At 43.0% G+C, this 14,490-nt stretch overlaps 1 protein-coding gene across 1 annotated transcript in view; it reads left to right on the forward strand.

Moving 5' to 3' along the window:
* The window catches only part of SLC36A4 (solute carrier family 36 member 4), a 250,901-nt gene extending 239,053 nt beyond the window's left edge, over positions 1 to 11,848 (forward strand). Inside the window, exon 11 of the mRNA XM_045020033.1 lies at positions 11,625 to 11,848. Coding sequence (XP_044875968.1) covers positions 11,625 to 11,626 — 2 coding nt within the window. The 3' untranslated portion in view covers positions 11,627 to 11,848. The remainder of the gene's footprint in view (positions 1 to 11,624) is intronic.
* Positions 11,849 to 14,490: the final 2,642 nt, after the last annotated feature.

Raw genomic sequence — 14,490 nt, forward strand, 5'->3', positions numbered from 1 at the left:
GACCTTTTGTAAGGACAGTGGATTGTTTTTTTGTTGGACTTTGTTACTAAAGCATGACCTGGCTGAAGAGCTGAGTTGCAAGAAGAGGCAGACCATCGCAGGACCACAGCAACTGCCAGCAGGGGGCACTAACCTAGGAGACCCTGCGACACCATGCCCAACCACCAAGGGAGCTTGAGCGGTGAGTCAACCTTTCTACAAATTCATTTTTTCTAGACCTAGTTCCGTTTTGAAATATTCAATTTAAGAGTTTCCAAAAAGTATAAACTAATCTCAGTCTAACGCTTCCTTAAAATCTTCCATTCTGCCTTCAGTCAGAAGTATACCGACACTTACATATTGTTTCTTTTTTAAATGCTGCACATCTTACATGATGACAAGTGGAAATAAAATTGGTGCTTCATGAGCATGCTGGCTGAGGGGGAATAAGATGTTACTGGATTTTTCTGAGCGCCAGCACAAGCCCAAGTCTGTTGATCCAGGTTGGGAGGCTCACTTCTGTGGGCTGTGTAGAAGTACCCTCAGTCTTGGTTACCTTCTGACTCGTTCAGGTAAGCCCCCAGCTTTCCTGGAGGGTGTTGGGCCCTGTTTCCTTGTTGCTGTTGTATCTATGTTTCAGCATCCAGGTGCGTGGTCTGATGGTGGCTGCTCCCCATGGTTTGGGCGGTTAGACCCATTCAGTCTCAAGGGATTGTAAACCCTGGCCTATTCTGGGTGAGGGTGTCGAAACAGTCTGACTAGGTAGGGTCCCCCCTCAACACCCTCTGTTAGTCTATCATACAGTCACAGGACATGTCTACACTTCAAGCCTGCGGGTTGACTCTCAGCTCAAGGAGACTTTACATGCTAACTTGGATTGAGCTAACACACTAAGAAGAGTGTAGCTGTAGTGTTGCAAGCGGTGGGAGGGGCTAGCAAGCCTGAGTTCATGCCGACCATCTCAGATGGATATATACTCCAGGTACAGAGCCTCTCCTGACGATCTTTTGAGCAAGCTAGCTCTATGAGAATTACTGGGGGTACGTCTCCTGGAGCCGGGAATCATGCCCCCAGCTCAAAGTGTAGACGTACCCTTAGAAGTTGAGCACACAAATCCCATTTTGGACACAGATCGTCATACACAATTAATACAGATGCTTATGGGCATATCTTGTCACCGCACTGTCCAGCAGAGGAGAATTAAATATCTCTGAGGTATAAAGACATAAACCAAAGATGTTTATGACTGCTCTACAGTATATAAAGGCCATCATCAGGACAATTATACAGTAGCTAAGAAGTTTGTTTAATCTGACAAAATAAGACCAGAGACTGAAAAAACATCTTTGATGATGAATTATGTTTTTTTTTAAAGTATCTGCCTCTCTGAAAATCATGTACACATGAGTGGAAAAATCCTTGGAGCATTGTGCTGCCTGGCTGCCATTCTCCAAATGGAGATTTGTGACTCCAGGGAAGTTTTGTTGGGGGAGTACAGCAAAAACATCTTCTGGTTGAATGATCAGGGATGCTGCTTTGGCTCTGATATATCTCTGTCTTGGGGGGCCTCTAAATCTCCCAGGTGGAATTTCATCTCTTCTACCTTCTGGATGACTTCATCATTCCCATCTGCTACTGAGACATCTCTTTTGGAGTCTAATTATCAGTTTCTCTAAACATTGCAGGTTAGATCCTGAAACTGGAGTAAAGAGGCAGTGCTTCAGTGGAGCTATGACTGTTTACACCAGCTAAGAATCTGGCCCTGACCGTTTAGAAGTTGACTGTGCTATATGGGGATTTCCCTGCAACATTTCAAGAGGGTTTTATGAATGGACCTTTTCCCACTCCCCCTAAAAACCCCTGTATCTTTAAAATGTGATTTCTTTTGCATAGTGACTCTATAAAAAATGCCACAGTGAGGTTCTGTGCTTATGGAGTTTTGATGATTTTCACACAAATATGCTCACTTTATAATAAAAAAACCTGCTCTTGTTTAAACTGCCAGCCCTGCAAACATTCTCTCTGTTCTGAGAGTCAAGCCTGATTCTTGCCTTTTCTTGCATCCCCATGAATAATACAGGTCCTACAATGTGAACTTAGCCTCTCAGTTGTGCAGACCCCTTCTGTTCAAAATAGTCCACTGGTGATACCATTTTCCTTAATGGTTTCGTGCTGGTGTGAATGAGTGGAACGATTCTATTCTGATCCACAAGAAGGAATAGAATCCAGCTTGTTCTCTCTGAGTGATGCTGGCTCAGTGGGGCCAACAGAGGGAAAGGGTAGTGAAACCTATTTTTATTGTCAACGAAGTGATTAGATACAACTCAGTTATGTGCATGGAATAGGTCTGTGTAAGAAGGTGTCATTTTTTTATATAATCGCTGTTAGTAGCCTCACTTTAAAGAGCACTGGATGCCACTTTTTCCATGTTGTTTTCCTGCATATCAGTTAGATTTAACATATCACAGCTACTACTTCATTTGTAATCTCTGTAATCTTGGTGAGGCATTTGAAAATATTGGTATGAGTACTTTGGTCCTTTTCAACTACTTGTTTTCCTATCTCAATTCATGGCATTTTATTCTCATAAATTTCTTATGTCTTTGTCAGAGCCTGCTGTGCATATGATTGTCACTATAGAATTACTGCATTACATCGGTGCTCTCATTCCTGATTTTGAGGAGTCTACAGATATTTTTACCCTTTCAAGTTCTAATGTTTCTTCCTAACTATCAGTTAGTGACTTTTAGTTGATGTTCTCTGCCATTCAGGGTTCTTTTCTGCTATTTTAATTGTGGAATATCAGCTTTGATGACAACCTGGGTATGACCCCCCACACACACACACACATTTAACTATATCAAAGAATCTATTTCCATGTTCTCTCTGTCCCATCAACTCTTTCCTGACTCAAAATACATTCCTGGTTATTATACAGAAATTGTTGTATCCCTAGAACTGGATTTTAGGCTGACCTGTCTTGCTTTTCATAATATCTTAGGCTCTTATTCTTGCTCTTTTCTGCACATTCAAAACACCCATATGTCATCAATATATGATTAGAACTTCAGTCTTCCAGACCCTCAAATACCTGCTTGTTGGTTCATCTAGCTTTGCTTTGTGCACAGCTGATTTAAAAAGATGGTTGCAGTCTGAAGGGTTCTAAGGAATTAGTTGATGGTGACGCTAACAGAGAATTTGTCAGGATTGTCAGCTGTCATCTAAAACAGTAGTTTCCAAAGTTCGGGTCACGACCCAGTACTGGGTCACGGAATGCAAGGCACTGGGTCTCCTTGCTCAGCACCCAGGGACCCTGGCGGCTGGCCAGTAAAAACTAGTAGTAAAACTAGTAGTCCCTACCCAGAAGCGGCCAGCAGCAGATCCAGCTCGTAGGCAGGGCGGGCCACAGGGCTCCATGTGCTGTTCCCGCCCCGAGCACCAGCCCCACACTCCCAGCAGCCGGTAACTGGCCAATGGGAGCAGGCGGGAAGGCGGGGGGGCCTGCGGGCAAGAGCTGCACGGAGCTGCTTGCACACCTCCATCTACAATCCGGACCTGCTACTGGCTGCTTCCAGGGCGCGGCGCGGTCCGCAGTGCCAGGACTAGGTAAGTATGCCCAATGGTCTGTGATGGGATGTTAGATGGGTTGGGATCTGAGTTACTGCAGAGAATTCTTTCCTGGGTGCTGGCTGGTGAGTCTTGCCCACATGCTCAGGGTTTAGCTGATCGCCATATTTGGGGTCGGGAAGGAATTTTCCTCCAGGGCAGATTGGCAGAGGCCCTGGAGGTTTTTCGCCTTCCTCTGCAGCATGGGGCACAGGTCACTTGCTGGAGGATTCTCTGCAGCTTGAGGTCTTCAAACCACAATTTGAGGACTTCAATAACTCAGACTTTGGTTAGGGGTTTGTTACAGGAGTGTGTGGGTGAGATTCTGTGGCCTGCGTTGTGCAGGAGGTCAGACTAGATGATCATAATGATCCCTTCCAACCTTAAAGTCTATGAGTCTATGAGACAGATGGGAAGCCTGCCTCTACATCCCAGCTGTGCCGCTGACTGGGAGCCACCGGAGGTAAGCCCACACCCCAATCCCCTGCCCCAATCCGCTGCCCCAGCCCTGACTCTCCCAAACCCAGAGCCCCTTTCTGCACCCCAACCCCCTCATCTCTGGCCCCACCCCAGAGCCCACACCCCCAGCCCAGACCCCTGACCCCAGCTCCCTGCCCAAGCTCTGAGCCCTCCCAAACCTGGAGCCCCTTCCTGCACCCCAAACTCTTCATCCCCAGCCCCATCCCAGTGCCTGCACCCCCAGCCCAGAGCCCTGCCCCCCTCCCGAACCCCAGCCCCCTGCCCCAGCCCTGAGCCCCATCCCACACCCTGAACCTCTAATTCCTGGCCCCAGCCCTCACCCCCGCAGGGGTTTGGGGTGCAGGAAGGGGTTGTGGGGGCTCACATCTGGGGCAGCAGGGTTGGTGCACAAGGTTACCTCAGGAGGCTGCCAGTCAGTAGCGCAGCAGGAGTTCTAAGGCAGGCTTCCTGCCTGTCCTGGCACTGCGTACTACCCCTGTATTTGAACTGCAACAAACTCATTCTCTTTTTTGTTTGGCATTTCGGAATTTGCACCACCCACATAATAGTGTGTTATAAAACTATGCTTTTGTTTTTCTATTGATTTCTTTGCTTCCCCACTCAGCACACACATTTTGTTTTCAAAGGAGTTTTAGCAGTCTCAGCTGCTTTTGCGGATATTAATACATTTCTGCCATGTTACATTTTATTTCTATCACATTCCCTGCCTCGTACTATCACATGCAGTGCCAACTGGTATTTATGTCTCTTATGCATTTATCCAACAAATGTTCATGCTTTCATATTGCTGGGGGCGGAATTTACAGTTTGTAAGAAGCTTGTCAAAAGTTTTATTAGGTCTCTGGAGCTATATCCTGGAATGAATCTATGCATGGTGCTCAGTTCTTGGTAAGAAGTAAGCTTTAAATAACAATTAAAATTCATCCAAGTTACCCTTCTCAACGTCACAGAATGCAAATGCTGTATATTTCTAAGACCATATGGAGGTGAGCAGCACAAGAGTGTCTGGAGTTAACTTCTGAAACCTCAGTTCCTGTTTTTCAAGAGACAGATATCTAGGTAGCCATAGAAATGCCATGTTTCTTCACTGTGTACCACTCTGGGGTGCTCTTTTCTGTAGCTGATGGAAGAGTAGGTCACCTACTCCTTTCTGCTCAGTGTTTGTATTCGCCACAGAGGTAAGGAATGAAAAGGGACAGCACTTAATATAGATGTAATAGTTTAATGGTCAAAAATAAAGAAGCCAGCCTGATGTTCCTGGCAGTCACTGAGGAAGTGAAATGAAGCCCTAACACCTGATATAAGCACTGGAGACAAGATACTGGATTTGATGGACTATTGGTCTAATTCTGTATGCCAAATCTTGTGTTCCTGTTTGCCCCCAAGAGCATGGCCAAGCAGAAATCATAAGACTGAAGGAACCAAACAGCCACTAGACTTTCCCTGTTCACCACAACTTTAAAGTAGCATCTTTTGGAATAGAAAGCCTCTCACCCAGGCCTTGGTGAAGTACTTGGGGCCACTTATCTATTCCCCCGAGGCTGTAGCCCACTGCGGGTATTGAGAAGAACTGTGGGTATATAGTCATGGGGGGGGGCATTTAAGTACCGTAGATCGTTCAATAAACACTATATTGATTTACTGAGAGCACAGTTTCTTATTTGTAAAGCTATTTAGATATTAAAATGCCAGTACAGAGCAGGCTGTGTTATACAGGCAGAACAGATGATTCTGTTCTCTGAGTGGCTCTGGGCTGGAGAAGGTGGATATTTGCTGATTTGCTTAGTGCAGCAGAACCCCTAGAACTGTTTGTATAATATGTCCCTTGTTTAAATATGCTTTCGCAGTGACTAGAAATGCTTCAACTTATGCTGCCCTTTAAAAACTAAATAATACACTGGGCTTCAAGATCAAATGTGGCTGGCTCTCTGGCCAGGGTAGTGCCCTGTAATGTCCTCAGTGTCCTTTCAGTTCTCTTCTCTTTGATGTGGAAATCACATGGCAGATGCAAACTCATGCATCAGGAGAAAAAAAAGTCATCTTGACAGATTATCTTCAGGAACTGCCTCCTGGGGTTTGATGGCCTTGGGCATTCTTTCCCTCTGGCTCTATTTGTATTCTACAGCAGACTTCATTTCTCCAATAGCTGACAATTTCAAATTGTCAGTCTTATCTGTTCTTGTATTTTTGGAAGTGACTTGCTTCCTCATAGCTAACCAGGGTCTCCTGCTGCACTGATTTCATAGATTTCATATTTAGGCTCACTTGTGCTTCAAAAGATTTGAAATCAGAAAAGTTCTTCTGTGGCTTATTACAAGACACTGTAGACATTGAAATACTGGCTGTGTGTGGAGCATTGAAAAAGCTTCCAAGAGTTTATCATGTACCATTTCTTGGCCATAGTGGGGGCTTCACCTCTGAGGGAGACAGGGCATGAAAGTCTCTAGAGCTGAATAATAACATGTAAAGGGGAAAACAGTGGGTAAAATCCACTAATATTTAGTTAAAACTATTTCGATTCTTATCCTGAATCTACTCTACAAAAGAACAAACCATGAGCTTTACTTAGTAAATTCTAATTTTTTCTCCCCCCTTTCTGTAGTAAATATTTAAATTGCTGCTAGTTTAAACTATTAATTTTAAGCAAGGTTCACTTATTACCTAGATATGAGTTTAATTTTAATTTATTTTGCAATTATACACAGATGACAGTTTGTTTAAATCCATTCACTATTGTCTCAGAAGGTGATTTTGCATGAGTTAGTCAATGCAAGTTGAATGGAATAGTTTGGCAAGAATTTTGAACTTTTTTTTTTCTTTCTATAGCCTTTAGGTAGGACCTAAGAATAAGTGCCACAAATTTAGCATTTTCAAAATATCAGTGTAAAGAAAACATAAAGCTTTATATTTTGTTCATGAAAACATTGCAACCAAGTAATATCATAATTTCTGTTGCATCTAGGTGCTCCCATCCAAGACCGAGGCCCTGCTGTGTTAAGCACTGTCCAAAGGCATAGAGAGAGCTCCTGCCCCAAGGAGTTTTACAATGTAAATGGATAATACAGACACACAGTGGGAGGTACAATGACTTGCCCTAGATTGCTTAGCAGATCAGTGCTTCTGATTCTAATCTAGAGCTCTTTTGTCTAGACCATGCTGCCTCCCATTTATTCTTCAGAATATCATACTATCCTAACTCTCTTTCTCCATATAGGTGAAATTCACCCTTGTGCAAAGAGCCAACACAAAGTTTGTGCATCAACGAAATCCTATGTTTAGGGTTTATTAAACAGTACTTAACAGGAACCTGGGCATTGTGCTGGATGAATTTCACTTTGGCAGAATATTACCCTGTGTTTCTCACCAGCCACAGAAAATTCTTTCATCTCCAGCATGGCCTTTTCCCCGAAGCTACAGATGGGATCTGAGTGTGGAATTGGGGCAAAGGTTTTTTTTTTTTCATAGTTAAGATCATTTTGTGGCTCCCCAAAACATTTAGAATGCTCCTAAAACTTATGAGCCCCAAACATCACCAAGTTCATCCCTTCCAAGTGAAATCTCAAAAGTTCTGTTCCCAGGCTGGAGGAGCTTCTCTCTTTCTGGTTACCTCTTCTGTCCTTTCACAAATATGGCACTTACCTATCAAACAGTCCCAGCAAACATCAAGATCTGTGGAACACTAGCTCTAGCAGGAACATTATACTGTTTTTTTCCAGCAGTATTTGAGTTAGATTCAACTTGTATGAATTACTTGGCCTTAGAATTTGTAACCCAACTACACTGAACTAGTTTGATGATCCTATTGTTGTGAAGTCAAATATAATCAGGAAAGTCAGAGACGGAAAAAACCTGAGACATCTATCTAGCCCATCCTTCTGCTAGCAATGAATTGTTGCCTGAGAACATGTTTACCAGCGCTTTGTGCAGTTTAGTTTTAAATATTGTAAGCGATGAAACTCCCCATTTCCTTGGGAGACTTAGAAAGACGTATTTGACTGTGTCAGGATGTTGATCCGGATTAAGGTTGGCTGAATTACTCATTGCAATTATTTTTTTCCTGATGAATTGAACCTTCCCTGCGCCCCCTTCCTCTGAATTATCCACAGCCTCAGTGAACAATGTTTCTATCAGTAACATACTAGGTGGCACATTCATTTGTCTAATGCAAGCAGAATTACTATGTTAAAACTCTCCTGTAAGAATGATTTTTGTATTAAGTTGCATTACCTACAGCTCACCAATCTACAGTGAATTTTAAACTTTTCTATTAAACCAATTTAGATTAAATTTACAATCCATACAGGGACAAAATACATACCACCTGTAGGAAATATTATGGCTCAGAATGTCAGCATGGTGCTTCATAAAAACTTCCAGACAATAGGGAAATAAACCTCTTTGGAATATATTTGGGAAAATGCTATGAAAGTATCTAGCAAATATTCTTCAGTTTAGTGCTTTCAGATCATACCTTGTGGAACTCAAAGGATATCAGCAGGAAGATATGGAAATGTTACCCATAAAGCACAATTAAGATTCTCTCTTATTTATTGGTAGCTTTATGCCAACTGCTGAAGCAGAATTGTATTGGATAACTACCACTATGAAACACAGTAATCTAGAGATCAGGGGCAGGATATGCCAGCAACAGGGCACCAGACTGGGAATCAGGAGACCAGGGTTCTCTTCTCCACTCTGCTACAGACTTATGTGACCTGAGACAAGGCTCTTCATTTCCCCATGTCCCCGTTTCCCTAGTGGTAGAAATGGGATGATAAATCTTACCCACACTTGTAAAGTGCTTTGTGATCATAAGGACAGTCGACTCTGGGAATTTTTGCATTGGTGTAGCAAAAGCCTGGGTAAATGACACTGGTGCAAGCCCTGCTTTACACCTGCGTAGCACACCTGCATTGGTATACAAGATATACAAGCCCTTAGAGGGAAGCACTAGCATTAGCTGCTGCTGATGCATGTGAAGAGTCAAGCTGCCTTTCTCTAGAAAGATCCTTTCACAATATACCAAGGGCCTAGTCCTCACTTCCCCTTGGGCCCCATGTTCAATCAGTGCTAGATGATGCAAATGCATGGATCCCGGTGGTGAAGTCCAAATTCAGCACGACAGGACGTCGTTTTTGTTGTGTGATAATAGAAAATTACAGAGCAGTGGTGCTGGAATACTTTTAATAGTAGAGGTGCCCCCCCTTAGAGCTGGAGCCAGGAGTAGGGCCATGTCTCGGGGGGGCGGGGGGGAATCAAGACACGGGTAAGGGGGCTGAGGCTGGGGCCACAGCTGGGGGCAGGTACCGGGCCAGGAGCGGGGTGCTGGGCGAAGAGCCCCAGGCACTGGGCCAGGAGCCAGGGAGCGGGGTGCGGGGCCAGCGGCTGGTACACGAGTGCGGGGCTGGGGTGTGGAGCTCTGGGTATGGGGCCGGTTGTTGGGGCCCCAGGTAAAACCTGGAGGTGCTGCAGCAGCGCCCCCCCCCCACTTATGTTACAGAGTCTCTTTCTTCTAATGCTGAATGAGTAGTTTTAGTAGAATGAGGAAAACAATATTGTACCAGACCCTATGTGCAGCCTAGAACTTTTCCCTAGCCCTTCCTGCTACAGTTTTCAAGAAACAGGAGACATAGCCTCAGAGTCTTCCTATGACTGCTATTCATAGACATGGCCATTTGGGTGTCCAGAAGTAGCAAGGAGGAAGTTCAGCCTAACACCAAAATTGCAGGCTGATTAACAATCTGAGAGCAGACACCCTCAGAAAAATATCAGAGGGGGAGCCGTGTTAGTCTGGATCTGTAAAAGCAGCAGAGAGTCCTGTGGCACCTTATAGACTCACAGACATTTTGGAGCATGAGCTTTCATGGGTGAATACCCACTTCGTCGGACGCATGTGAAAAATGTGAGGTTACAGAGAAGAATGAGTGCTTGGGAAGTTCTGCCTTCTCCTCACTAGCATCACCTCAGCCTTTGCCCTATTCACCTGCTGCCTTGGGAGATGATAATTTGTGTGTCTGATATATATAAATGCAGGATCAATGCTTCACAGTATAGTACAAAATGGCTATGTGACATGCACCACCACAGCATTAATAGATTTTAAGTCCAGGAAGTACCAATGTGATGATCAAATCAAACATCCTGCATAACAGAGGCACTTTATTTCCAGTATCAAAATATTTTGCTTCATCCTGGCCACTGGATCTTGCTTTGCCTTTGTCTGTTAGACTGAAGAGCCCTCCATTTTCAGAAATTCTCTACCCATGTAGGCACCCATAGACCACAATCAAGTTATCTTTTAACCTTCTCTTGGCTAAGCTAAACAATTTAACATATTTAGTCTCTCACTACAAGGCAGATTTTATATGTGATGTAATATTCCTTGTTAGTGGTGGTTTCCTCCAGAACTTTCTGATTTTTTAAAAAGTGGATTTCAGCATTGAAAATTGGGGTGGGGTTCAGTTATTTTACTTTGTGCATTTGACTGCACTGTGTAAATAGTCAGTTTCACAGCTCTCTTTCCCCAACCATGTCCCTGATGTACTGTCAGTTTTTCCTGTTGTTATCATGTGAAAGACCTATGCCAAGGAATGAGACAGGAACACTTAAAAATATGAAAAGGTATTTGTAAAGCCACAAAAATTGGCAGGGTGGCCAGGACCAAGTGTATATGGTACCTGAAAGTACATATACCTCATTTTTAAAAAGAAATTGACTAGATATGCTGATGATGTCCCTTCAACCAGACCTTTTATCTTCTGACTGCAAAATTTGAAGTCAAACTTGCACAATTTTTAGGGAGATTTTTCTGAGTTGCAGGTGTGAAGTAAATGAATTATTTTACTCCGTTCAGTTTCACACAGTCAGAACAGAGAGTTTATAGTGTTTCTTCTACTGAGTTTGGAAAACATTTCTATCAGGGCACTGATGACTGCAACACAAAGTTCTGGAGTATCTTTGAAGTGTTCCCTTGGCGTTACAGTCAAAGGTCTTGGAGCTTTTGGAAGGCTTACAGTTATCTCATTATAACACAGACAATGTGTTAATTGATCTGTTTTCAGAGAACTACATTGTTCAGATACAATGTGGACAGTCAGAGAGCAAATATATTCAACACAGTGACCTGCCAAGAAGTATCATCTCATAGATTTAAACTCTTTGATGCTATTATAAAATTTTTAGGAAGAGCCAGAATTTCACATGGGTTTTTATTACAGCTGTCTACTTAGCAGCATAAGAGCGGGGGCAAAAGAGAGAAAGCAATTCATAAATGTGGCATTGCTTAGAAGCCTTTCACGCAGAGATGATTTTCTTTCCTTAATTTTCTGAAATTGGAACTGTCGTTCTCAGATAGGGGTAGGAGTGCTCAGTGTGTTTTTTTCCATCTGAGTACAGGTCAACTCTGCAGTTGTTTACCAAACTACTTAAGCAAACATCTCATGGGGAAAAAAAAAACAAAAAAACACAGAGCTTTTCTGCTGGGATTAATATACAACAAAAGTGATGCATTGCATGAGATTTAATTTATTAAATTGATTTATTTTTTATTTTATTTGCAGAGGCTGAAGCTGGCTTGCATTTTAATACACACTGAGACACTGGATAAAGAGGGAAACAAAGAAATGAAGATAAGTTGGTGCCAGGATATTCAACTTTCACTCAGTTGCTCATTTTCTCTGTCCTTCTCTTCTCCAGTCAAGACACTGTTTACACCTCTTGGTCCTGTAATAAATGCACTCAGGCCCCTGTGTATTCTCCAAAGCTGCAGGTATAATTGAATTCACCCTTTCCTAGGTGTTACTCCAGAATTTACTGTAGGCAACATTCCTGCACTGGCCGCATGGGGATGGGCTAGGTGAAATAACTGATCTTTTTCATCTCAAACATCTCTGATTCTTGGACAATCCCATTTATGTGGCAAATATGATTGCATGGAATGAGGGGTAACATGTGTTAACTCCCCCTAAAGAAAGAGGTGGACACTAGCCCATGCTCAACACCTGTTTCAGTTACCTGATTCCTCCACTGAAAAAGAATAAGGAAAAAACAAACCTTGACACATGCAAGAAACTTTCTGAACTAGCCAGTGGTGTCGTTAAAGGACAAGACTGGAAAGGCAGGAAGTGTGTTATTTCCCTCATTGTTCATAAAAAAAGCTGTAGGGTCATCTCCTAGATGCTAGGATCAATTTGTTTAAAAGTGGAAGAGTAATACAAATTTTCTGATTGCACCAAAGCAGAAAAAGTTAGGGAAATGAAAGCTTAACAAAGCAGCAAGCACAGATGAATTATTGAATATATTTCAAAGTCATCCCTACTTTCTCCCATACTCCCCACTACACCTGGATTAAAGTCCCCAGTCTTATTTATTATTAATCATATCTATTAGGGTAGTGCACAAGGGTCAATTGAGAATGGGTCCCATTTTGCTAGACACTGTGCAAGTATAGAATGAGAGACAGTCTGTACCCAGAAGAACTTGCCATCTAAATAAACAAGACAAAGTTTAGAGGTATAACTAGACGTCTATCCAACCCCCCCCATTCCCTGTCCCCTGAACCTCCACGCCATCCAACCACTCCCTGTCCCCTGACTGCCCCCCCGGAACCCTATGCCCCTTATCCAACCCCCGCCCTGCCCCCTTACCCTGCCCCCTTACCCTTTTGCCTACAACTGGCTGGTTTCTATTGACTCAAATCTCATGCAACAGCCCCATTTAATAATTATAATAGAACAGGTTATGGTTCCTTCATGTACAGTGGTGGAAGATAAGTAACTGAATTGGACTGTCTGTTTCTGGAGTGAGGCTGTGACTGTGGCAGATATTAAGAGGAGTTTTCCCCCTGCATCTGACAATGGACAAGGCAAGAACTTCAGAACATATAGAAGATGACTGGGAGTGTGATCACACAGTATGTAGCTGTGAAAATGCAGCATGGAAAGTGTTACATAAAAAAATTGTAAGACAAACTTTAAAAATAAAATTCTATTCTCGTTGTACATGTGGTGTAACTCCATTTACTTGTAGCCTGTCAGGATAACAGAAGCATGAGCCGTAAACTGCATGAGATTATAAAGGCTAAATCTTGCCAGATAAATTTGATATTTTTTAAAAGAATTACAAAATTAATCACTGAAAGCAAAGCAATAGTTGTAGTATATTTGGATAATAGCAAATCATTTAGTTAAGCACGGAGCATGAAATAGTGAGCATGAAATAGTGTCACTCAAAATTAATTCAGATCAGCTTGAATATAAGCAATGATGCAATTGAAAACTGAATGAAGGCCATAAAAGGTGAGGACAAAAGGTAGCATAATCGAGCAGAGGGAGGTGTAGAGCCAGGATTTTTGTACCTTCTAATGTCATGTAATGTCTTCATTTGTGACCTAGAAGAGAGAGGCTCATGCACATTAAATGAGATTGACAAATGCTAGTAAGTTGAGGGAAGTTGTGCATGCTGTAAAGACAAAGGTAGTGCAAAGGGCCAGCAAGAGATCACAGAATAATCATTCACCTTGGATGCTCAGATACCTGGAGAAAAGCAGGGGGAGGGGGGGGGAAAGATATTTAGTGGGAGGGGTAATACCTGTAAGACACCGAATCCTCACTTCCAGTTAGGGCTTTCAGATGTAGTGCTATGTAGTAGACACAAGGCCAGCACCATTTTGGCCTGTACACAATGACATTGCACCACAGAGCAAAGAAATGACAATTCTCTATCTAGTTCTTGTGCAACCACACCTGGAATACAGAGTTCATTTCTGGTCATAGCAGTGCTGCTGACTTGAAGGTATCCCAAATCTGACATAGTTATGGGTGAGGACAAACTCACAAAGCTCAGCCACCAGGTTTGCCATGACATTATTGGGGATACTGTTCCTGACACACAACACAACAGAAACACTTACCCAGGAACCAACCCCTGCAACAAACCGCATTGCCAACTCTGTCCGCATATCTATTCAAGGGACACCATCACAGGACTCAACCACATCAGCCACACCATCAAGGGCTCGTTCACCTGCACATCTACCAATGTGATATATGCCATCAGGTGCCAGCAATGCCCCTCTGCCATGTACATTGGCCAAACTGGACAGTCTCTAAGCAAAAGAATAAATGGACACAAATCAGATACCAAAAATTGTAACATTAAAAAACCAGTAGGAGAACACTTCAGTCTCCCTGGACATTCAATAACAGATTTAAAAGTCACCATTCTTCAACAAAAAAACTTCAAAACCAGACACTGCAGAACTGGAATTAATTTGCAAACTTGACACCATCAGATTAGGCCTGAATAAAGACTGGGAGTGGCTGGGTTGCTACAAAAAATAATTTTCCCTCTGTTGATACTCACACCTTCTTGTCAATTGCTGGGAGTGGGCAACATTCACCTTGACTAAATTGGCCTCGTTAGCAC

Source organism: Mauremys mutica, chromosome 1 (genome assembly GCF_020497125.1).
Source record: "Mauremys mutica isolate MM-2020 ecotype Southern chromosome 1, ASM2049712v1, whole genome shotgun sequence".
NCBI classification, from domain to species: Eukaryota; Metazoa; Chordata; order Testudines; family Geoemydidae; genus Mauremys; species Mauremys mutica.